The sequence below is a fragment of the Pimephales promelas genome, chromosome 20, assembly GCF_988280905.1.
Source record: "Pimephales promelas chromosome 20, fPimPro1.hap1.1, whole genome shotgun sequence".
Lineage (NCBI taxonomy): Eukaryota > Metazoa > Chordata > Actinopteri > Cypriniformes > Leuciscidae > Pimephales > Pimephales promelas.
The window spans coordinates 1,530,991-1,557,161 of NC_142788.1; the positions used below are offsets into that span (position 1 = coordinate 1,530,991).

General features: G+C 37.0%; 1 protein-coding gene across 1 annotated transcript in view; it reads right to left on the reverse strand.

Moving 5' to 3' along the window:
• The window catches only part of rabggta (Rab geranylgeranyltransferase subunit alpha), a 38,793-nt gene that overhangs the window by 1,992 nt on the left and 10,630 nt on the right, over window positions 1-26,171 (reverse strand). Inside the window, exons 5-16 of the mRNA XM_039671348.2 lie at window positions 25,807-25,994; window positions 25,473-25,724; window positions 22,340-22,423; window positions 22,181-22,263; window positions 22,006-22,101; window positions 20,357-20,462; window positions 20,218-20,269; window positions 18,518-18,606; window positions 18,313-18,401; window positions 17,583-17,699; window positions 11,319-11,432; window positions 4,926-5,013 (exon numbers count right to left, since the gene is read on the reverse strand). Of these exons, the coding sequence (XP_039527282.2) occupies window positions 4,926-5,013; window positions 11,319-11,432; window positions 17,583-17,699; window positions 18,313-18,401; window positions 18,518-18,606; window positions 20,218-20,269; window positions 20,357-20,462; window positions 22,006-22,101; window positions 22,181-22,263; window positions 22,340-22,423; window positions 25,473-25,724; window positions 25,807-25,994 (1,358 nt within the window). The remainder of the gene's footprint in view (window positions 1-4,925; window positions 5,014-11,318; window positions 11,433-17,582; window positions 17,700-18,312; window positions 18,402-18,517; window positions 18,607-20,217; window positions 20,270-20,356; window positions 20,463-22,005; window positions 22,102-22,180; window positions 22,264-22,339; window positions 22,424-25,472; window positions 25,725-25,806; window positions 25,995-26,171) is intronic.

A 26,171-nucleotide genomic window follows, 5' to 3' on the forward strand; every position in this document is an offset into this window, starting at 1 on the left:
TGTTCACATATGGTTAATATAAAGTATCCATATTAGCATTTAGCTATTCACAGCTAGCATGTTTAACATATTGAAAGTCCTGTGTGCTAGCATGAGTCAAAAGACCCAACCCCCATCGCGATACAATTTTCTGATTTTGAGATATAGCTGTTAAAAAATGGTTGCTAGGGTACTCTGTTTGGTTGCTAGGGATTGGCTTGACAGCTGCCAATCATGAAACTCCAAAGGCAGCTTGTCAGTATGAATGATTTAAACCGATCCCCATCTCTATATGTTGTTCTGATGCAGAGATATAAATCTTGCTTAATGGTTGCTAGGGTACTCTGTTTAGTTGCTAGGGAGTGGCTTGGCAGCTGCCAGCGATGAATCTCCAAAGGCTGCTTGTCACTATAAATCAACTCTCATGACTCTGTGACATTCAGAATGGAAGATATCCCTCTTTAAAATTTGGTTGCTAAGGTGCTCGTTAATTGTTGCTAGGGCGTGGCCAGAAATTGATGAGGTGATTCATGGTTGGCACTTTGCTACCCGGAGTCAAACGAGACCACCCACATATTTCTATGACACTTCTATCCGGAGATATCCCTTCAATCTATTTCAATGGAAGTCTATTGGAGTTGTTGCTAAGGTGCTCTAAATGGTTGCTAGGGCGTGGCTTGATAGCTACACAATGATCCTGAGAGACTGATTGGTCGTATGAGTAAAATGAGCCCGCCCCTTTGTCTCTATGACACTGTGATCCAGAGCTATGTTCAATATAAAACCCTAATGCAATGTGTAGGACGGCCCATTTCATGTAAGTCAATGGGGCAATTTTGGGCAGCTCCTGCCCCCCAGGGGTGCAACTATTCCCCCACTGTGAGGTATTTTCTTACAGAGCCTGTCAGCCTCTTCAAATGTGGTATATTACAAGTTTCTGAGGAATCAGCAATATTTAGTATTGCACGAGGCCTGCGGCCTCGTGCCTATGGCCTACGGTTGCTAGGGTGCTGTAACTGGTTGCTAAGGTGTGAATTTAGAGTTTGAGTTTAGAGTTTATAAGTTTAAATGAGTAAGTGTCCAGTTTATTAATTCATGAGTTTAATAGTTTTATGAGAGTTTATAAGAGTATGAGTTTATGAATTTAGAGTTTATGAGTTTAGAGTTTATAAGATTAAATGAGTCTTAGAGAGTTCAAGTTTAGAGTTTATTAATTTAGTTTGAGTTTAAGAGTTTAAGATTAGATAGATAAGTGTCATAGATAGATGAGTTCATTAGTTTGAATGAGTTTCAATGGCTCATATAGTATATAGAATGGCAGTTTGATTGAGTCTGGGGCTTCAAGGTATTTAGATTTGAATTTTTGACAGTTGGGCAGTTTGAATTTCTCAATGGGAGTCAATGGGAGTTTTTTCCGACTTTGATCGTCATTTTTAGGAGAACCGTAAGTCCGATCAGTTAGAAAAGATATAGCACACCGAGTCAGAACAGTTTGAGTGTCCGTGCCGAGTTTGGAGTATGTGGAGTTAAAGCTCTAGGAGGAGATAGAGTTGCAAATTTTTGAGTAAGAAGAATAATAATAATAATAATAAGTTTAAATAGCATTTCAGTAAGTTGGCTTTCCCAAGCCAACTTAATGAGAGTTAGTTAGCATGTAGTTGCAAAGTTACTAGAGTATTTTATACATTACTAATATGACCATCAAAATTGCGTTAACTGATAAACAGTAAATTACACATTCTTAAAGGCATACTTCACCTCCGGAAAGATGGACGTGTATTTAAAATGGGTCATTTATGTAGAAGAAATGTGAAATTATTTTTGAATTTGGAGCTTTCTAGACTGAGAAAAGCCAGAAAATGTATTTTTGTCTTGTGTGGATGAAAGACAACAACTCCCAGAATGCACTTGCTTCACTGCCCTAGGAGGCCACGCCTACCGGTAACAGAGCGCAGTCGTTAAACAACAAGTCTAGGCTACTAGTGATGAGTCTGCCCGAAAATGTCCACCTGTCTATTTGCTTCCTGTTTTCGGTCGAAGCCCACAGTAGTCGATCGCCGAGTTCACGCGCGTGCGATCATTGGTGAATATCATCTCAAAGCCAACACTGTGTGGTGTACTGAGAATAGCAGCTCAGATGGATAGTTCATCCGAATCAGATGTTGAACACACGGAGGAGGTTTGAGATGATATTCATTAATGATCGCGCGCGAGAACTCGACAATCGACTACTGTGGGCTTCGACTGAAAACAGGAAGTAAATGAAGAGCTCTTTTCCAAAACGCGATAAACGCCATTTAAAAAAAAAAAATGAGTTTTTCGTGTCATTCTGCTGTGGACAGAGCCCTTTCACTGCCCCATCAACGTTTCATGCCAAATCGCTATATTTCCTTGTTTAAAATGTACTGCAAGATATAGTTTCTTTCCAAACCGCGATAAGCGCCAGCCCTGTTTTTAGCCTAAACGCGATAAATCCTCAAATTCGATGCAATCCAGCACGGCGGCACTCTGAACAGAGGTTTATTATGTTCATTCATTCCTCAAAATGAGTCCTAGTTTTCTAGTCGACTATAGTAGTAGATCATTTAAGCCATTTGTCTAATCAGTAATCACATATATTGATTTAATTAAATGGGAGAGAAACCATATGAGCGTTTTTTAATTGCCTATTCCGCATCTCAACGTATGCATAAAGCTTGCCACAAAGAACCGACAAAAAGTAATGATTATGCATGAAACATTTGAATTGTTTATTAATAAACTAGTGTTTTCTGTCAGTGTCAGCAGCAAAGATAAAGTTGATGATGCTTACTCGCCATCGCAGTGAACGCGCATAAGCCTATAGAAACGCATACTTCGAATTAGCCTATACGCAGAGAGTTGCCAATTTATTTTAGTTTTTAATTGTTTTGTTTAAAAGTAGACATTTAAAGCTTTCTGTAGCCTCGTTCTCAGGTCTGTGAGGCAAGCGTCGCGGTGTTTCGGTTCATATATGATGATGTTTCGGTTCATATATATGATTCGGTTCGCAATGTTTCTGTGTCCTGATTTGTCTGATATTTGCTTCTAATGTTTTAATCCAGTCAATTTGTTGATGAAAAATTTATTAAAATGAAGATAAAATTTATATCAAACGAAATTTACAAGCTTTCTACAAAACAAAACTTAATAAGTGGTCAAAATCATGTCTGACGCACTCCAAATATTTTCCGATATTGGGCAGCTTTTGAATTTAGATCCTATCTTACTCATCTCATGCGGTTCCCTTTTCATAGCCTATACTCAACATTGATTAAATAATAAAAATAAGTAACGTAATATTATTAAACACAAATGTGAAACGTAGCCTATTTTTTTTTTTTTTTTTTTTACTTATATTTAAGCGTCACGCCGCTCCGCTTTGCTCACATGCTATGTAGCCTATACATGTGTGTGTGCATGTGCTGGAGGGGTGCCCATCCCTTTTTTAAATATAGTTATCATTATTGATCATTTTTAATAATTTGTTTTTTTTCATGCATATGTTGAAATTGGTACTATTTTTTGAGGTGTGACACTTCACTTAACCCTTGTGCTGCATTAGATTTTTAACACCGTTGAGTGCATTAAGGACCAAAAATGGCCACATATTAAACATTGCCTAAAATATTATATATTATAATTATTTTCCACTTTTACCAAGTTAAATCTTTAACCAGCATCAGTCCTCATCATAACTACCAAAAATGTATTCAATTTCAGGATTTTAACCCTTTAATTACCAGTTTTGTTTGCGAAACCATCGATTTGTATAAGAGGAAAAAACACAAAAATTCAATTATTTTCAATAAACTAAATGCAAAGAGAAAACTTTAGATTTGGATTATCACAGTCCCACTTTGCAAAAAATCCCACTTAGCGCGTTAGAGACCAAAAATGGCCACCTATTAAACATTGCCTATTGCCTAAAATAAGGTGCATTTGCACCCATAGGGAATAAATATGTAGTGACGTCATCACTATATAATGCTAATATAATGCTTTTGCTTCAAAATGAAAGGATGTTTGTGCAAAAATCATGTTTCATGTATTACTGACAGCCTCAGATTTAAACAACGTTTTAATGGGTTTCAATGGGCCATTTTTGGTCTTTATGGTGCTGAGTGTTACTATTTGATCTACACAGTGTGTGTTATACATATTTTGCAAAATGGGATCACATTTTTTACATGTATCCAAAAAGTCACAATTTTGCCAAATTTCATACCATTTGCATTAAAACAGCCAAAATGGTCAAAGAAATTAAACTGCCTAATTCAGCATAAGGGTTAATGACTTTACTAAAAATGATACCAAAAAATGGATGGATGTATAGCGTTTTGAAAAAAAAAAAAAAAATTTACTTTTAAATTATCATTAACAATATTGTTGTTTGATTTAATAATCATTGTTCAAAATCTTCAGACTGAACCAATAAAACATTTCAACAGGATAATTTGAATATTCACACAATGTGTGGGTCTAGGTAAAAAATGTAGTTTTCCTGAACTATTGAAATGGATTTATAGCGTTTTGGAAAAGAAATCCTCAAACACAGGTATGTGCGCTGGCTGAATTAACATTTTAAGAGGCTAAAAGCAGGTTTAGACCATGCCCCATTGAAGTCAACAGGGTGCCAATTTTAAAAAGAGGATAACAAGGTGTGGGCAACACCGATTTTTGTCTTTTTTGTATACCGACAGCACACCAAATGTACAAAAAAATGAGCTCGATGTTAAAATTGACCAGAGTTCTCATTTAACTACTCTTAGTTAATGTTAATTTAAGCATTTACCGATACATTATTAAAATCACATGTTGTTTATGTTAGAATTAGTTAATGCACTGTGAACTAACGTGAGCAAACAACTACATTTTAACCCCACAGAGAAAAGGGTTTTGACATATTTTTGTTAAGAAAAGGATACGATTGTTCTTCAGAGAAACCTCCTCCAGTTTAGGCAGATGATACAGCCCCTCCAGACTTTCAATGGCGTTATCATCGGCCTCCAGCACCTGAAGCATTAAACACTACATGTGAAGCGCAATACACCACGCCACTCCACACAAACACTGAGTTCACACAGAATGCATTTTACCATTCCACTGTGCTAATGTGTTTTTCAATGCAAACACGTGCCAGACAAACCGTTGCAGTCGTGTCTCTTATCTTTTGCGGACACACACACACACACACACACACACACACGATACACCGGCAGGGCTTGACGTGAACTTTTCCGCTCTCAAAAATACTTTCCACAGTTACAAGCCACTCAGGATTTTCACTGGCCACAATTCTGACGTCGATACCAGGGGGGAAAACTGCCATATAGATATTAAGAGCCCGACCGATAAAGGATTTTGAAGGCCGATATCGATACAATTATTTGCTGGTTTTAAAATCCGATATATCGGCCGATAGTGTTTTTCCAGAAACGCGCAACAGATTTCCCGGTCCCACTTTATATTAAGTGGCTTTAAGTACCATGTACTTACATTGAAATTAATAATTTGATACAATGGACTTATTGTGTACATACATGTTTTTACATTGTACTTATATTTAAAAAATACCAGCATGTAGTTACAGCCGTAATTAATACATCTGTAATTACACAGCTGACCCATCCCTTACAATTAAACCCACACTTAAACCTACCCATACCACCACACCTGTCCCTAACCTTACCCATATCACAGCTCAATAGCAGCAAAAGTGATTTACAATACAACATGAGCACAATAATACATTGTACTTATTTGTAAATGTAAGTACATAGTACTTAAAGCCACTTGATATAAAGTGGGACCGATTTCCCTAACATTAGTTATTTTTGAGTTTTAACTAAAACTAGAAAAAAAAGTTTGATGACAAACTTTAAGTTGGCTTGAGAAAACCAGGACCAGAGCGTTTGAAGTTTTGAAGTTTGAATGAAGTTTTAAAGATAGATTAGAAAGAAAGTAAGAAAGAAAGAAAGAAAGATGGATAGATTAGTTAGAAAGATAGATTAGTTAGAAAGAAATATAGATAGATAGATAGATAGATAGATAGATAGATAGATAGATAGATAGATAGATGTTTTTGGCAAGAAGCTAACATGATTAGCATGTAGCTAGCTTGATGCTAATTTGATTAGCATGTAGTTAAGATGATTAGCATGTTGTTAGCATGATTAGCATGTAGCTAGCATCATAATAGCATGATTAGCATGTTGCTAGCATCATGCTAACGTGTTTTTATCAAGAAGCTAGCATGACTAGCATGTAGCTAGCATCTTGCTAACATGATTAGCATGTTGCTAGCATCATGCTAGCATGTTTTAGCAAGAAGCTAGAATGATTAGCATGTAGCTAGCATCATGCTAGCATGATTAGCATGTTGCTAGCATCATGTTAGCATGTTTTTAGCAAGAAGCTAGCATGATTAGCATGTAGCTAGCATCATAATAACATTATTAGCATGTTGTTAGCATCATGCTAACATGTTTTTAGCAAGAAGCTAACATCATTAGCATGTAGCTAGCATCAAGCTAGCATGATTAGCATGTTTTTAGCAAGAAGCTAGCATGACTAGCATGTAGCTAACATCATAATAGCATGATTAGCATGTTGCTAGCATCATGCTAACATGTTTTTAGCAAGAAGCTAGCATGATTAGCATGTAGCTAACATCATAATAGCATGATTAGCATGTTGCTAGCATTATGCTAACATGTTTTTAGCAAGAAGCTAACATGATTAGCATGTAGCTAGCATCAAGCTAGCATGATTAACATGTTTTTAGCAAGAAGCTAGCATGACTAGCATGTAGCTAACATCATAATAGCATGATTAGCATGTTGCTAGCATCATGCTAACATGTTTTAGGAAGAAGCTAGCATGATTAGCATGTAGCTAGCATCATGCTAGCATGATTAGCATGTTGCTAACAAGAAGCTAGCATGATTAACATGTAGCTAGCATCATGCTAGCATGATTAGCATGTAGCTAGCATCATAATAACATGATTAGCATGTTGCTAGCATCATGCTAGCATGTTTTTAGCAAGAAGCTAGCAGGATTAGCATGTAGCTAGCATCATGCTAGCATGATTAGCATGTAGCTAGCATCATAATAACATGATTAGCATGTTGCTAGCATCATGCTAGCATGTTTTTAGCAAGAAGCTAGCATGATTAGCATGTAGCTAGCATCATGCTAGCATGATTAGCATGTAGCTAGCATCATACTAGCATGTTTTTAGCAAGAAGCTAACATGATTAGCATGTAGCTAGCATGATTAGCATGTAGCTAGCATCATGCTAGCATGTTTTTAACAAGAAGCTAACATGATTAGCGGAAAGCTAGCATGATTAGCATGTTATTAGCATCAAGAAAGAACGAAAGAGAAAGAAAGAATTTTTAGAAAGAAAGATGCATAGATTAGTTAGAAAGAAAGATGGATAGATTTGTTAGAAAGAAAGAAAGAAAGAAAGAAAGAAAGAGAAAGAAAGTATTGTTAGAAAGAAAGATGGATAGATTACTTGGGTAGAAAGAAAGAACGATAGATTTGTTAGAAAGAAAGATGGATAGATTAGTTAGAAAGAAAGATGGATAGATTTGTTAGAAAGAAAGATGGATAGAATTGTTAGAAAGAAAGATGGATAGATTAGTAAGAAAGAAAGATGGATAGATTAGTTAGAAAGAAAGATGGATAGATTAGTTAGAAAGAAAGATGGATAGATTTGTTAGAAAGAAAGATGGATAGATTAGTTAGAAAGAAAGATGGATAGATTAGTTAGGTAGAAAGAAAGATGGATAGATTTGTTAGAAAGAAAGATGGATAGATTTGTTAGAAAGAAAGATGGATAGATTAGTTAGAAAGAAAGATGGATAGATTAGTTAGAAAGAAAGATGGATAGATTAGTTAGAAAGAAAGATGGATAGATTAGGTAGAAAGAAAGATGGATAGATTTGTTAGAAAGAAAGATGGATAGATTAGTTAGAAAGAAAGATGGATAGATTTGTTAGAAAGAAAGATGGATAGATTAGTTAGAAAGAAAGATGGATAGATTAGGTAGAAAGAAAGATGGATAGATTAGTTAGAAAGAAAGATGGATAGATTAGTTGGAAAGAAAGATGGATAGATTAGTTAGAAAGAAAGATGGATAGATTAGTTGGAAAGAAAGATGGATAGATTAGTTAGGTAGAAAGAAAGATGGATAGATTAGTTAGAAAGAAAGATGGATAGATTTGTTAGAAAGAAAGATGGATAGATTAGTTAGAAAGAAAGATGGATAGATTAGGTAGAAAGAAAGATGGATAGATTTGTTAGAAAGAAAGATGGATAGATTAGTTGGAAAGAAAGATGGATAGATTAGTTAGGTAGAAAGAAAGATGGATAGATTAGTTAGAAAGAAAGATGGATAGATTTGTTAGAAAGAAAGATGGATAGATTAGTTGGAAAGAAAGATGGATAGATTTGTTAGAAAGAAAGATGGATAGATTAGTTAGAAAGAAAGATGGATAGATTAGGTAGAAAGAAAGATGGATAGATTTGTTAGAAAGAAAGATGGATAGATTAGTTGGAAAGAAAGATGGATAGATTAGTTAGGTAGAAAGAAAGATGGATAGATTAGTTAGAAAGAAAGATGGATAGATTTGTTAGAAAGAAAGATGGATAGATTAGTTAGAAAGAAAGATGGATAGATTTGTTAGAAAGAAAGATGGATAGATTAGGTAGAAAGAAAGATGGATAGATTAGTTAGAAAGAAAGATGGATAGATTAGGTAGAAAGAAAGATGGATAGATTAGGTAGAAAGAAAGATGGATAGATTAGTTAGAAAGAAAGATGGATAGATTTGTTAGAAAGAAAGATGGATAGATTAGTTGGAAAGAAAGATGGATAGATTTGTTAGAAAGAAAGATGGATAGATTAGTTAGAAAGAAAGATGGATAGATTAGGTAGAAAGAAAGATGGATAGATTTGTTAGAAAGAAAGATGCATAGATTTGTTAGAAAGAAAGATGGATAGATTAGTTAGGTAGAAAGAAAGATGGATAGATTTGTTAGAAAGAAAGATGGATAGATTTGTTAGAAAGAAAGATGGATAGATTTGTTAGAAAGAAAGATGGATAGATTAGTTAGAAAGAAAGATGGATAGATTAGGTAGAAAGAAAGATGGATAGATTAGGTAGAAAGAAAGATGGATAGATTTGTTAGAAAGAAAGATGGATAGATTTGTTAGAAAGAAAGATGGATAGATTAGTTAGGTAGAAATAAAGATGGATAGATTAGGTAGAAAGAAAGATGGATAGATTTGTTAGAAAGAAAGATAGATAGATAGATAGATAGATAGATAGATAGATAGATAGATAGATAGATAGATAGATAGATAGATAGATAGATAGATAGATAGATAGATAGATAGATAGATAGATAGATAGATAGACAGACAGATAGACAGACAGACAGACAGACAGACAGACAGATAGATAGATAGATAGATAGATAGATAGATAGATAGATAGATAGATAGATAGATAGATAGATAGATAGATAGATAGTTCATTAGTTCATATAGAATGGTAGTTTAATTGAGTCTAGGGCTTCAGGGAATTTACATTTGAGTTTTTGTTGTACGCTATTGGGCCACCGTAGTCTTGGCTCAATTTGACCATGCTGCAATGAAAGTCAATGGGATTTTTATGATTTTTAATATTAATTTTTAAGAAATCTGAAAGTCGAATCAGTCTAAAAAGATATAGCACACTAAGTCAGAACAGTCTGAAGGTCTGACCCGAGTTTGGAGTTTGTAGAGTTAAAGCTCTAGGAGGAGTTAGAGTCAGAAAATTTTGAGTAAGAAGAATAATAATAATAATAATAATAATAAGTTTAAATAGGATTTCAGTAAGTTGGCTTTCTCAAGCCAACTTAATAATATGATAATGCATATTAAAAAGAAACGTGTTTCTTTTATTGTCACAACAGTACAGAGGAACATCAAAATATATTAAAGTTCTGATAAATAAAATAATAATTTGTCCCTGCATTGCCTTAAAAGCTTCCTGCAACCTGGATCAGCAGGATGTGTGGCGCGTTATACACGAGTGTTGCCAACAGGGACGGTGTAGAGTGCCCTCTGGTGGACAAACTATACAACTCATGACATGGTTCAAGCGTTTTTCATCTGTTTTTATGTTATTTTTGAAGTATTCATTTATCGGCCATTAGAACTGCCGATACCGATAGTTTGGAAAATGCCTAATATCGGCCGATATATCGGTCTGGCTCTAATAGATATATCTAAAATTATATTTAATATGATCTCATAATTTGGCAGCAGGATTATTAGGCTGCTGTCACTTTAACCTGACGCACAGATCCATTGCACTCTTACACGTGCGTTTTCTGTCCCAACTGTTTATGTTCACAAAGAGTGACATTTGGACATCATGTTGTTTGTATTTGACTCTTTAAGTGCAATACGCAGCGAAAAAGAGCTCAATTTAGTGGTGAAAGACGACTTTACGTGCCACGGTTCGGCTGTGAGGACACGAATGTGTAAAATTATGCACAATGAATACACACAACCCCACGCCGAAATCTAGCTTTGTAACAGCAACAATATTCATCCGCAGCAAATGAAACCAGTGAGTGAGTGGAGGCGGGTTTGTGTTAGGGCTGGGTATTGAGACAAATTTCACAATTCGATTCGATTCAATATCGATTATTTTGGATATCAGTTACAATAAATGGCCATTTTTCTCAAGGGAATGAAATCTCTGAACTAATGCTGTAAACTATGGGAGTCTGGTTGGGCTTCATTAGCCTAATATGAAGGTAATAATGAACTGTTTTGTTGCTTTACAAACACTTAAATTACACTTTTATTTATATTTATAATAAGAAGATTATATGAAATATAAACATTTAAATGGTGGCTGTCATAAAAACTTGCCAGATTTATTCAAATATGCATTAAATATTGAAGAACATTAAGATTATAATGCATATGTAATATGGTGTATGTATTTAGCAAAATGCTCCTCTCTAGAGTTATTTTTTCTAGCTGACTAACGAGTTTATGTGGGTTTTCTGAGGTAAATATGACGATGACATTGATTACAAGCTGTTTAACTGACGTCTTTCCACGGTTGAAACGCTGATTGAGCGAATCAATGTGAACCAGACTGTTTAAATGTTGAGCCAGCAATATCATTGGCTGCAGGATCAGCTTGTGGCATACTGTACTGATGAAGAACATCTCTTTTTTAACAGCAAAACACATTCTGTGTGAATTGTTTGTGGGACAATGAGGAAAAGCAGCATGGGTTCACCTCGAGGCACTGCAACATGGCAAACTGAGGCGGCAGCCGCAAAAGCTGATTGGAGGAGAGGTTGATGTGGGTCACCAGGAGAAGCTGATCGAGGTGACACAGGGTCGTCAGGTTCTGATGTAGGAGAGAGACGGACAAAACAAGAGGCATCAATGCCAGATATTTGTTTTCCAGCAGTGTAACATTGACCAAACAGAACTGAGCATGTAGTGCAGGAGGAAGTGTGTGTGGTCAACGCCTGAGAGCCACTGTGTGACAGTAAGAGAGCGAGGGAAGCATGTAGGATGGCTGAGTGGTGAATAGAGAGTGTAGATTACTGTAATCCACAAGTTCTGGTAGACCGGGTGTGGAGCTGTGTGTTTTCACTGTGATTCAGACACATTTCTCAACCTTTAATAGGCGCACCCAAACATTCATTATTTGTAATTTGTCACTCTTTGTATTGAAGAGAATGCATGCCACACTGAAATATAATTGTGCATAAGTACAATACAACTATTCACAGACAAAAAATAAAAACGTACAGAAAACAAACATGGCTTTGGAAACCGTTTTTCATAAATAATAATGAAAAATGTGTACGTTATTTTATTAATACCAGAATGTATGAGGATTTGATAAATAAAATGGTGAATTCTCACCTCCAGTGCAATTTTATTCTTAACAGGAGTAAAACTTTCAAAACTAACTATTATACTAGAGAAATCATATATTAATTCCAATGAATTCTTCATCTGTTTGGTTTTTTCCATTCTTTAGCATTCAACATTTTTCGGGTATGTATTCCATTTAATCTGCTTAGCAAGCCTTCAGAAATGATATTAAATCCTAAATTATTAATGTCTTTAAAAGATTCACAAAACAATCCACACCTCATCAGTGATTGCATTGCATCTTGTGTCCTGAAATGATGCCAATAGTATTATTTCATCTTTACCTTTTTTGAGAATGGGGTTAAAATACACTATTCAAACTTAAATGGTTGTAATTCAAGGATGATTTGGAATATATACCCAATTTGTTTTTAAATATATATACCCAAATTTGCCAAACAAAGTCGTGTTTTTAAGAAAACTTATTGCAGACACTTCAAAAAATGAAAAAGTTATGGAAGTTCAAATTTACAGTAAATCAAATATACTGTACTGTGTATTTTCTATTTTATATAATATATATATTTTAAACCTCTAAAATTATGATAAAATCAAATCCATAAATCTAACGAAGTTATGTTCCAAATTTGAAGTTGATATCACAAAAATTGAAGTTCCCATGAGATTTTGTTTGGGCGTAATACCAAAAATAGCCACCGGGTGCCATTGAATTTAGTTTCTGCCCAAACAAATTAATACATTTCTGTCCAAATATCAGTTCTGTCACAAAATTTGGGACCTTGAGACACAGATCTTTCAAGATGAGAAAAGGTTTTGATCATAAATTATGAAATATAATGATGCCCAAAAGGGGAGGGGCCTAATAAAATAATTTAGAGTACCGTTTCTATGGTAACGCAACATTCAATTATAAAACTGTTTTCACAGGATGAATTCTGAGTTTGTACGCTTTCAAATGATGCAAAATTTATGATAACTACTAAAATACGTGATAAAAAAGATAACGTTATATTTTAGAGGGTAACATATCGTGTAATTTTTAGAGGATAATATTATATTATCATTTTTTATTGAAAAATACTAGATTTTACGTTTTATTATGAACTTTTAGCATGAAAACCCAAAGTTTCGATTATTAAAGGTGTGTGCATCAGCTTTTTGTGACAAAGGTCAGAACTCCCATTATGGTGCAGAGAGGCGCACTCTTGTCAAAAAAATCATCGGTTACTCTTCTTACATAATTTGTAGCAAAAAACAGCAGTCAAATATCTATTTAGCAGTCTTAGACCTTTCCAACGATATATAGTTTGACATGACTAGATTAGGATTTAATAGTAATATAGTGAAGTTCATTTAGGTTACAGTCAAGGGGTTATGAGTACAAACAGATTAACAGTTTATCATATTTAAAATGCGCTCTATTAAAAGGCTGAACGGCCAATCACAGATTTAGAAAGGTCTCTCTCACGTGCAGACGGTCGAGTAAGACTAGTTCATTGTATATTACTCATGTTTCCGTCATGCCATTCATACTCACACCCTAACCCTAACCCATTCAGTCACGTTCATTACGTCAAGAACATCCTGCTCACTATCATCATCCCGAGAAACTATTTAACATACTAATAGGTTACACTTTATTTCGATAGTCACTTTAGTCACTTTTTCAACTACATGTCAAGTAACTCTCATTAGAGTATTAGTATATTATCGTAGACTGTCAGGTTATGGTCAGATGTTAGGCTTTGGGTTAGGAGAAGAAGTTGACTTGTGGTCGCCAAGTTACTTATAGTCAGTTGAATGTCTTTTGGGGGACCAACAAAATAAAGTGTTAGCAGATATTAAGCAGACAGTCTCCTAATACTATAATGAGAGTTAGTTGACATGTAGTTGAAAAGTTACTTATAGTTAGTAGAATGTCTAAAGTGGACTATCGAAATAAAGTGTCACCTACTAATAAACTGAAAAAAAAGGATAATATTTAAAAAATTTAAATTTAAAAATAAATGTTTTATGTATTAATGAAGGCGCATCTGAAAGCAACTGTTTGTAATTGGCAATCTTGCATTATGTCACACACACAAGCATTTATGATTTTAAAGTCATTTTCTAAAAAAAGAAAAAAGCTTTCTTTAATTGTTCACAATGAAACTGTGAAAATACATTTAAAAAGATTCACGCCAACTTTAAAATAACGGCGAAGGGAAGGGTAGTTCAACTGTTACAAGTCCTGCAATTTAACAGTAAATATGCATTAGGAAGATGTATCCCTCAGATCAGACAACTTCATTGGAAATAAAGCAAATAAACTAAATGAAAAACTGAACGCTATAACACTCCGGGCCCTATTTTAACGATCTGAAACGCAAGTGTCAAAGCGCATGGCGCAAGTAACTTTGTGTGCGGGTCTTTGCTGTTGCTATTTAAAGTAACTTTGCTGTTGCTATTTTCCCGGCGGGATAAATAACTCTTGTGCCTGACGCAAGTTTAAAAGAGGTTGGTCTGAAGTAGCTTCATTATTCATAGGTGTGGTTTGGGCGTAACGTGAAATAAACCAATCAGAGCGCCATCCAAAACACCCTTTAAGAGCAGGTGCGCATGTTGATTGTTATTATAACGGCGGGTTTACCAGGCGCGCGCCAGGACAGTGAAAGACAGAAGTGACGGTGTATGTGGATGGAGAAACTCTCGCACATCAGCGTCGGCTAAACATTATAGCATATACTGTACTTATGTTTCGCCACTATTGGGCAAACAGGTCTGATCCTTCAGTACTACAATTAGCCTTAAAAAATGGGTTATTCACTTTTTTTCATCTTCATGTAAAGCACAATGATGTCCCTCATGTGTTAATATTTTTCCATGTTATAATGTATGATTTGCAAAAATAAAAACTACTTCAGCTGTTATTGATGAGAGAATCAGTGTATGCGTTTTTTTTCTGGTCAGTGGCGCAATGGGCTATATGCACGGATAATGGTGCGTTCTATTATACCCAACGAACCGACTCGGACCTCGGATTTGACGTCACGTCCACGTTTCAAGCGTTCTATTATGTTTTGCTTGTCCGAGTCGGAGAAAGCTGTTGTAATGGTAGCACTGGCCGAGTACCAGGCACTTACATTAAAATAAACATTTTATGACTAACGTTACACCTCATCAAAACGCAGCCATTTGAACTTAAAAATGTTCACTTTATTTAAAGTTTTTCATGTTAATCTTCTGTTAGCAACGCTAGCAATTGCACTCACAACAACCGATTCCCATACCTACAGGGCAGAGGTGGGGACAAGTCACACATGGTCAAGTCCAAGCAAGTCTCAAGTCTTAACCATCAAGTCTCGAGTCAAGTCTCAAGTCGCAGTTCAGATAAATCAAGCAAGTCAAGTCAAGTCAAGGGTTCACCCTAAGCAAGTCAAGTCAAGTCCTGATAAGTTTCAAGTAAAGTCAAGTCACACTACTAAAATAAATAGAGGTACATTTTTTCGATACATATTTATTTTTGCACAGAAAAGATGAACTTTTATACATATATTATGTATCTTATTTAATATACATTTGCTATATTAATCATATGCATATCTGTGCTACATTAATATCTGAAAATAAAATAAAATTGTGTTGTTTACACAAAACGTTCAGTGTCTATAGATGTATCGATTCTAAGATGTATAATCCAATCTGTCTAATTCAAATTAATTGAAACGGTCTAAAATGTATGAAATCTAAAATGTAATATCTTATATAAATATAAAATATAAAATCTATGAAATGTATGAGAATATAAAATGCATTTTTTAGTAGTTTTTCTTATCATAGCCAACAAATGTCTTCGGAAACTTCTTTTCCTCGATTTACTGAAACCTATATGTAAAACGCATTTGCAGCTGCACAGCCGTGTATATCTATGCTGCATATACAGACATCCCAACCTACAAGAATTCATTTCAGGGAGGTATATCTCAATGAATGTAATGTTAGGGAGGGGGGATATAAAAATGTTAATAAATATAAAATATGTTAATATGTTATATTAACATATTTAAAATATGTTTAAAATAAATATAAAATAAAAATGGTAATATGTTATATTAACATATTTTATATTTAATATTACATATTAAATAATATTATGTATATTATATATTAAATTTACATAAATATTAACAAATGATTGTTTTAATTATGGAATTCTCCATAATTAACTCCTAAACTTCAGTAGAGAACAATTCTTTGTAAGGAAGGAGGGGTTTCTTTACTGACTATTGAGTGTCGCTAGGAAACACGTCCGCGCTGCGCTGACGAATCGGCTGCGCGGCTCGGATCATTGAACCGTGCAGATGACATGTCTGCGCGGCACGGGCTCTGTAAAGCCCCGCTGTCTCGTCCCACTTTTGGTTTGTTTGGCTTCCCATATCTCTGCCGTGCACACGCCGCACGCTATGTATGTTATACGCGCAGTATCTCGCTCTAGATTCCGGGAGATTTTAACTCATTTGCGGGCATCAGGGAGACGCTATCAATATGCGTGAGACTCCCAGTCCCGGAACTTCCATTTGGCGCGGTTTGAATTGAGCAGCGTTAAAGGCACAGATGCCGATATAGTGATGCTGATGTCACAATATATATATATATATATTTTAATTAACTGTATTGCTGTTTGTTTATTATATGTTCAAGTCATTGTCGAGTCTTCCACTTCAAGTCAAGTCAAGTCTCAAGTAACTTGTTCTCAAGTCAAAGTCAAGTCAAGTCATTTTTGTACTTTAATCAAGCAAGTCACAAGTCCTGAAAATTGTGACTCGAGTCAGACTCGAGTCAAGTCATGTGACTCGAGTCCCCCACCTCTGCTACAGGGGACGCAGTAATACGAGTGATTATAATCGTCATTTAAAATACCAAATCGGTTCAAAAACAATGAATACAATTCATTCTTACAAGTCACAGGGCGCAGCCATTTTGAATTCCGAAACGGAATTCTTGCTCGGTGTCCTCACGGTTGTCCGACGTCCGAGAGGAGAAATCCGAGGAAAGGGGGCGTGTTGCTAGGCAACGTCTGTCGTCCGTTTCGGATCTCCGAGACGGATGAATAATAGAACGCACCATAAGTTCCGCATTTGACGTAAGGATGCTCGTCCATTTCCGGTTGTGTAGATTAAAGCGGAGGAAAACCGAGGAAAACGGGATTATGGCAGAGTCTTCAATATTTACCGTCCTCCCGTCTTTAAAACGAAACGTACATACGTTTAGATGTAATTTTATATACAGTTAAGTTTATTTAATATAATTTTAAAAAGAAGCATAAACACAACGAGGGGTGTCTGTTTTATCTGTTTTTGTGACTAACGTTTCTTTAGTATAACCATGAAGTATAAAATTCAATATAAACTCTCGGTATTGCATTGGACTCTATGATCGGCGGAAGTTATCGAGCATCCCTAATCCTTCACCGGAAATACCGCCGTGCATAGAGCCCATTGTTATCTGGAAGTGTAAAATAGCACCAGGGAATGTTTGCGCCGAAACACGCCTCCTTTATGCGCCGATCCGCCCAGGGAGCGCAAGTTCATTCGTGCGTCTGTGGAGGAAAAAAGCCCACTTTGCGCGCGTGCAAAATAGGACCCTCTGAGTCCAGGCCGGCCGCTCTCACCTTATTGGACAGGCTGAAGACGCGCACCTCGGCGTACTCCATTTTCAGGATGGTGTTTTCAATCAGAAACTTGCTGCACAGATCACTGTAGTAGGAAGAGCGCATGGGGTCCACTTCCTGTGAGAGAGAAAAAGACCAATCACAACATCCCCATCAGCCCACGGGGGTTCTGACTGACATGATTGATACACCAGTGTTGTAGTACTCGGACTCGTCTCGGTCTCGAGACTCATATTTTAATGGTCTTGGTCCATTTGGACTCGGAATTGACTCGTACTCGAACATTATTTTTTTTTAGGACTCAGAATTATTCCCGAGTCCACTCGAGTTCAATTCAAAATATTTTTCATGATTATTAATGTATGTTAATAAAATATTTCTTTAAATTGATTGACACGCCCAGTGATTGGTGATTTTCTAGTGCGCAACTGCGCATGACAAACTGTAATAAAATTACTTTTAACACCACCTACTATGTGGCCTTTTTACCCTAAACTGATCATATTTTTTAAACTCTAAGTAAATTCAGTAAAAAAAAAAAAAAAAAAAAAAGGATTTCTCTCAACCCTCACTGGTCTCGGTCTCGGACTCGACTCTCTCTGGACTCGGTGTCGACTCGGACTCGAGTGAGGTGGTCTCGACTACAACACTGTGATACACTACTCTGAATAACCGCCTGAATGCGGTGTGGTTAGTAGACAGTGTGTGTGTGTGTGTGGTGTGTTCTCACTTTGAGGGATTGGAAATGTGCCAGCGTCTCTTTCTCATGGCCGAGAGGATCCAGAGCTCTCATGAGGAGGATGATGGTCAGCAGACACCCTGAAACACACACACACTCACAGCTTCTTTTCTCTAAGATGATGCAAGAATACAAACGCTATGTGAAGTATGTTTGTATAAAACACACACACCCTTATGAAAACACACACACTTACATTTGTTCTGAGGCTCGAGCTCCAGCAGCTGATTGCAGGACTGAAGCTCGGCCTGTAGCACTGAACTCTTCTCAACCGACAGCTCACTCCTGCAACACACACACACACACACACACACACACACACACACACACACGTTGTTTTCACGTTTTATGGGGACTCTCCATTGACATAATGGCTGTTATACTGTCTCTTCTCTACCCTATACCCCTAAACCCACATCACACACAACTTTCTGCATTCTTTACATTTACATTTACAAAAATTATTTAAAAATGAAAAAATTCTGTCAGCTTTTGGTCACGACATAAAATATAGCTAAGTAGACACAGACACACACAAACATACATGTCCTTAAAGTAATTATAGCTGGAATTACAGGCTGGAATTTTTAAAATATATGTAATTAAACAGCAGACTCTTCCCTCACACCTTAACCGACCCACACACACACACACACCTTACCTGTATCAAATCTCAATAGCAGCGAAAGTGTTTTATAGTACACCATGACCACAGAAAGTGTATTGTACTTATTTCCGATGTAAGTGTATAGTACTTACAGCCACTTCATATAAAGTGGGGCCGATAATCATTAAATGTAATATACACACACTCTCAGAATGCAGTTATTCACATTAAACTTGAGTCCTGTATGATGGATCAATGCATCATTAGCACGTTTAATGCCTTTTTTTTGTTAATTGTAACACAGTTGACACAAGTTTCACTCTAACTGAACCGAAACCCCACCCTCGCAAGACATGTCAGCAAACCTGAATGTGTGTGTGTGTGTGTGTGTGTGTGTGTGTGTGATCGGCAGGCAGAGGGTGCGTCACAGGTTCATCACTGATTTCTGTCAGCTAGCTCAAACGTTATGCATCGAATCACAAAAAATGGCCAACTTTAATGATCACCGCTCAAACGTGATGTGCCCCGTGAGCCAAACATGAATGAGTTCACACACATGACACATGCAAGATTAAGAAAAGCTCAATTACTGCAAATTTACAGTTCAGTTTTGAGAAATACGAAATGTGTTTTAGTGTTTAATAAAAACTATATTTAAAAATGTAAATTCACTGTTTAACTTTATCAAAAGTGTATAGTTTAAATGGCTTTTAATATTCACACTATCAATCAGAAGTGTGGGGTTATTATTGTTGCTTCTGAAAGAAGTCACCAAAGCTGCATCCAAAATACAGTAATATAATGAAATAAAGTTATAATTTTAAATAACTCCCTTCTGTGTGAACATATTGTAAAATGTCATTAATTCCAGTGATTATTACTCCAATCAGATGATCCTCCAGAAATCACTCTAAAATGAGGATTTGATGCTCAAGAAACATTTCTGAATATTATGAATGTTGAAAACATACTTTTGTGGAAACGTGATACTTTTTTCAGGTTTCTTTGATGTATAGAAACATCAAAAGAACTTAAATAAAAAATAAAATGTTTATTTGAAATAGAAATGTACAGTAGAATTATAAATGTATTTACTGTCTCTTTTCCCTCGGTTTAATGCATCTTTGCTAAATAAAAGTCTGACTGACACTAAACTTTTAAATGGTAGTGCTAGGCTCAGATTTATGGACAGATGCATGTTGCCAATTAAATTGCTTAATTCTTTATTTGTTGCATTGCATCGGCTATGAAGCGGAGGGTTTAGTGGTCAAACACACACACAGCAGTACCTGAAGAGTTCCTGGTCAGTAGCAGAGTCTCTGCACCAGCTTTCAGCACAGCCTACAACACCACAGAGAAGATCACACATCAATAAACACAAACACACGTCCTTGATCTCACACACACACACACACACACACACGTCACCTGTGTAGAGAGCGCAGTCTCTGTGTGTGTGTTTCTCTGTCCAGTGGATGGTCAGGTTGTGTTCATTACTCGTGTCACTGATGGAGCCGGGAGGAAGATCACACAGCTGACAGAAACGTTAAAGATCTGTGTGTGTGTGTGTGTGTGTGTGTGTGTGTGTGTGTGTGAAACAAACAAAGGAAGAGCTTTTTATCTGGAAAAGAGTGTCTGGGACATTCTGCTAAATGCCTCTTTACGGGTTTCATTTTCAACATTCAGTTCCAACATGAACAAGCTCACCCAGGTCTACGGCTGCAGGCCGGCGCGCCTCATCAAGGCCTTTAGGGTCTTTAGTTTTACAGTCCCTCCAGGATTTCACAATTTTTTTGTGTGATTTTTGCGATCAAAATGACTGATTTTGTGGTGGTAATTTCCAAAAATTTGTGAAAAAATGTGCGATTTATATATAACATTTACCATAATGGTTTTCAGTCCTTCCAGAAAAACGCGGAGTTTTTTTGTGATTGTTGCGGGCAAAAATTGATTGATTATGCGGCCAGTTTTCTTTAAAAATGCGATGGAATATGCGGGATATTTATGCAATGTTATGCGATGAAATTGCAGGAATTTGCAAAAATTGCAGTTTGATGAAAAAGAGAAAAAAAGTGATTCCCCCAACATCCTGTTAATATAAGAGTCATTTCTTATTACTTCCTTTGATAAGCAAGCATACTACATCATAGAAAGTGCTGGGAATATTTCATTTCTCATCTTGTTTTATTTCAGACTGTAACGAGTTTAATAAGGTGTGGCCCCTTTAAGAGCTGCTGAACTCTCTGCAGTGCCTCGAACGCCCCATGTGTGTTTGATGCTACTTCTTTTATCTTATGTTTGTCTATTAAGTAACGATGTGACGGTAGAACGTGTGACGGACAGTTATACGAGTTCGATTTGTGAGATGTCGATCGCCTCCGTGAGTCTGTCTGGCGTCACTTCATAACGTTCCCATGGAAACAGGGGGAAATGGCTGCTCTCGTGTGAAGCAAACACAACATTTTTCAACTTTCTGCTAAGATACATGTGACTTTTTTTGCAACGAAAATGCGAGGATTATGAAATTATGCAAACCCCGCATATTTTGCACGGAAATCTGCAATATATGCGGCGTATTTGAAAAAATGCGGCCCCCGCATAAATATGCGGACTTTGCATTGAATTCAGCGATCGCATAATCACGTTTTTCTGGAGGGACTGGTTTTAAGGCTCTCCTAGGTCAGATTTCATCAGTATCGCTCTGTCTCCATGAAGCCCCTCCTTCTGAAAAGCACAGTGTGCTCTGATTGGTCGGCTGGATGAGTGTGTTGTGATTGGTCAAGCGCTTTGAGTGTGTTTTGGGAAGTGTCCCACCCCTTACAGCTAGTTTCAACACACTTCTAACTCAACCAGGCCTCACCGCTTTATTCTGCGTACGCCGTGGGCACGAATTATGTAAATGAGGAGCATAGTGATGTGTTTGTTACCGGGAGAAGAGTCGTCAAGACTACAGCGAGTTCCTGATATTTGTGCAGCAAAACAGCAACGTCACAGAACAGAGGAAGTCAAACATAAGCATAACAGGTCCTCTTTCAAACAGGAAGGGCACAGCTTGGTGACCCGGAAGTGAAGGATACCCAGACAGGACTGTGACGGAAACGCGGATGGGCGCACCTCCACTCCACCGGCTGAGGCTGGCCGTCCAACAGCAGCATCAGACCCACTGACAGCGCCTGAGAGAGAGAGAGAGAGCGAGAGACACTCACTCACTCTGTGCTGGGTAAACGGTGCCGGAGGATTTCTCTCACTTACATGAACAGGTTTGGAGAAGGCCACGGACACCCTCTCGCCCTCCCGGCTGACATACACACAGCTGATCATCTCCTCTCGCTCCGCTACACACACACACACAGCAGGAGTGAGCAGACTTGTCACATCAAATGTGCAAAACACACACACACACACACTCACCTCGGCCCAGCAGCCAGCGGTAGTAGAACCAGGCGCTCTGATCGTTGGGGTCGGTGAAGAAGGCATTATGGGCCAGCTCGTATTCTACAGAAAATCAATATCTTATTACATGGCTCACTGAAACACCTTTGACTGGGCAAATATTTTAGTTAAAGGAGTAGTTCACTTTTGAAAGAACTTTTGCTGATAATTTCCTCACCCCCATGTCATCCAAGATGTCCATGTCTTTCTTTCCTCAGTCGAAATTTGATGAAAACATTCCAGGATTTTCTCCATATAATGGACTTCAATGGGAACCAAACGGTTCAAGGTCCAAAAGAGAGTTTCAGTGCAAACTGCAAACTTGTTCAAAGGGCTTTAAACGACACCAGACGATGAATAAGGGTCTTATCAAGCGAAACGATCGCTCGTTTAATAAATAAATAACAAAGTTTAAGTTTTATAAGCTCAAATGCTCGCCTTGCTCTGTTCTGTGATGCACGTTCGTGACTCTCCTGTTCGAACTCGTTCATCAAAATTAATGAATCTTTTTCCAAGTCAATTCGTTCGTTTTGTTCGTTGAATGAACCAAATGATTCGGAAAAAGATTCGTTCATTTTGATGAACGAGTTCGAACAGGAGAGTCACGAACGCGCATCACAGAACAGAGCAAGACGAGCATTTGAGCTTATAAAACGTCAACTTTGTTATTTATTTATTAAATGAGCGATCGTTTCGCTTGATAAGACCCTTACACCGTGTCCTAACTACACGCCACGCCGCGACTCGCGATAAAACGTATCTTTTCCATGTTAATCAGAGTTTTTGTCCTAATTAGACTGTGGCTGTGGTTTTTGATTGACGTGTGGCGTCTCACATACGCGTCGCGTCTACTGTGGACAGACACACTTGTTGTCGCTGGAATTTTATCGCGTCGCGTGTAGTTAGGACACAGTGTTATTCATCGTCTGGAATCGTTTAAAGCCCTTTGAACAGTTTGCACTGAAACTGTTTTTGGACCGTTTGGTCCCCATTGAAGTCCATTATATGGAGAAAATCCTGGAATGTTTTCATCAAAAACCTTCATTTCTTTTCGACTGAGGAAAGAAAGACATGGACATCTTGGATGACATGGGGGTGAGTAAATTATCAGCAAACGTTTTTTCAAAAGTGAACTACTCCTTTAGTACCACAACATCCTAGACGCTTGATTGTGATTGGCTGACATATTCTGTGTAGATTATTTCTGAACTGATATAAAGTAGCTCCAGGTCTTCACCGTATTATCACGTCAGCCTTCGAGAGCACAAACACCGGCCAGAAAATACATCATGAGAAACAATCACAGAAAAATTGTATGATAAAAATAATTTCAACTCAAATCAATATTTCCTTTCCAGTTGTGTATTGTGATAAACGTACACTCCAAATCAGTTTCTACGTTTATTTTGTCCGAATGACTGCACATTATCGTACTGTAATTCTAGAAATGTCTTTTCTGCTTGCATTAATAATTAAGTTGACCTTAATTTATTTAAGCAAATTATTTTTTCTGCGTGAAACATAAATAATATATGTTTTATTGTTTTCATTTTTAATACACAGAAACGTAAAGCTAACGATAAGGAAGAATGGGATCAGAAAATAGCGCTTGTATTACGCACGCAACCAAACAATGGTCAATATGACATTTTAAAAAGAAATGAATCATTTTATCCACTTAACTGTCACCGTCCCACAGGTGGGACGTTTGCCACTATATTTTTAAAACAATAATATCTTAGTAAATACCTTAAATAATATTGACAAACTATATATCATTTGAAAGCTTACAATCTCTAGTTTTCATATTTGGTGACTGAATTTCAAAATATATTACAGAGGAGCCATAATTTATCAATATAAAACAAGAATATTTTCATACTCATAAGGCGTGTTCAGACCTTTATTTTAAAATAGCAGTAAACATGAAAAATCATGAAAAAATGGTAGATACCTCAGTTTGTTTTCATGCCAAAAGTTCAAAAGATAGAATCCATTCAATTATTTTGGGAAAAAAAAGGTCTGAAAAGTTTAAAATATCAAGAAAAAAATAATAAATTCACCATTTGTGACGTGGCAGCTAGCTATGACTTACATGCGTGTTCTTTGTGTGTGTTTCTTAGAGGTTCAATTCATATCAAAATCTGCCAAACTTCCCATGCTACTCCTGAATAGGATCTCTACTTCAGAAATTGTATGAAAATTGTGAAAATAATGGTTCATATCACTCAAAACACGAATGGAAAAGCAGGCGCCCTTATATGGGCAGTAATAGAGTCTGATTGTGCCCTAGTGAAAAAGTTTGGTACTGCGCTCAAACAAAATCTTACTGAAAGCTCATTTTTTGAGATATCAACCTAAAATTTGAAACACAACTTGTTCAGATTTTTGGCCTTGATCTTTCTGCCATTTTAGAGTAGCCCAGGTTTTGAAAATATATATTTTATGTAAAATATGAATAATTAATATTTTTACATTGTACATTTCCATAAACTCAAACTTCTATAACTTTTTTTCTGTTTCACTTTCTTAATTTATTTCACTTCTACAAAAATCTGCCAAATGTCTTCTTTAAAACAAGACCAATCATATGTCTATATTCCAAAGCATTCTTAAATTACAACCATTTAAGTTCGAAATGTGCATTTTCATGTCTATTCAAAAAAGGGGGGGTGACAGTTAACAGGTTATTTAGCGATGCATTAGACTGATTCATTGATAAAATGCTCTTCTTTTTAACTCAAAAGAATCTCTGAAAATTTAAATATTAAACGGCATAAACATTGAAAATAATCAGAAATGTTTCTTGAGCATATTAAAATGATGGAGGATCATGTGACACTGATCATGTGACTGGAGTAAGATTTAGCTTTGATCACAGAAATAAATTACATATGACATTATACTCACACAGAAAACACTTATTTAATGTTTAATAACATTTCCCTATATTACTGTTTTTACTCCACAGCCTCGGTGAGCAGAAGAGACTTCTTTCTACATTTATAACCCCAAATCTTTTAACATCTACTATTGATAAACTATTTGCTGAGTTTAAAAACACCGATTGGTCGATACAGTGTCCAGGATGTGCTGATTAATTAACCTTTACCTTTCAGAAGCTGCTCCTCACAGACTCGGTGTGAGTGACCCTGAGGCGAGGCTGTGCTGGGGGCGGGGCTTGAGCAGGGGGCGGAGTCAGCGGCAGGCTGGGGGCGGAGCCGAGGCAACAGCGTGCTCCGGTAATGCCAGCTGGAGTAGTTGGAGAAATTGGAGCCAATCAGGCGGTCTGTAAACTGCAGCTCCTGCTCGACAGAAACACCGGACTCCTTGACCACCGTGCGGCGGTAATCCCAGCAGTGGACTGAGGGAAGAGGAGCACACGTCAGCGCACGGAGAAACACACTAACCTGAGCAACACACACTCCATTCTGGGTCCGCCGTACAGTTGCGCTCGTCCAGGCCGAGGCAGCGGTCGCAGAGGCCGAGCTCCCGGGTCCAGTCGGGCCGGGGCAGGCGCGTGTTCACCCAGGTGCGGTGGTGCCAGCAGCCGTAAGACTTGGGGTTGACTTTCAGACAGGCCTCGATGAAGAGCAGCTCAGACTCGTACAGCTTCTGCACCGCATCCGCCTCTCTAGAGGAGCAGACGGCTTCAATATAACTTCAATATCATACAAATCCACTTACTAATAAATTATACTAGTCAAAATACTACAATAATTAGAATTAAGTGTCATTTTTCAGAAGCCCTGGAGAGAAGGAAAAATAGTTTGTTTGCATTTTATACATGTATGATATGAATAAGTCACAA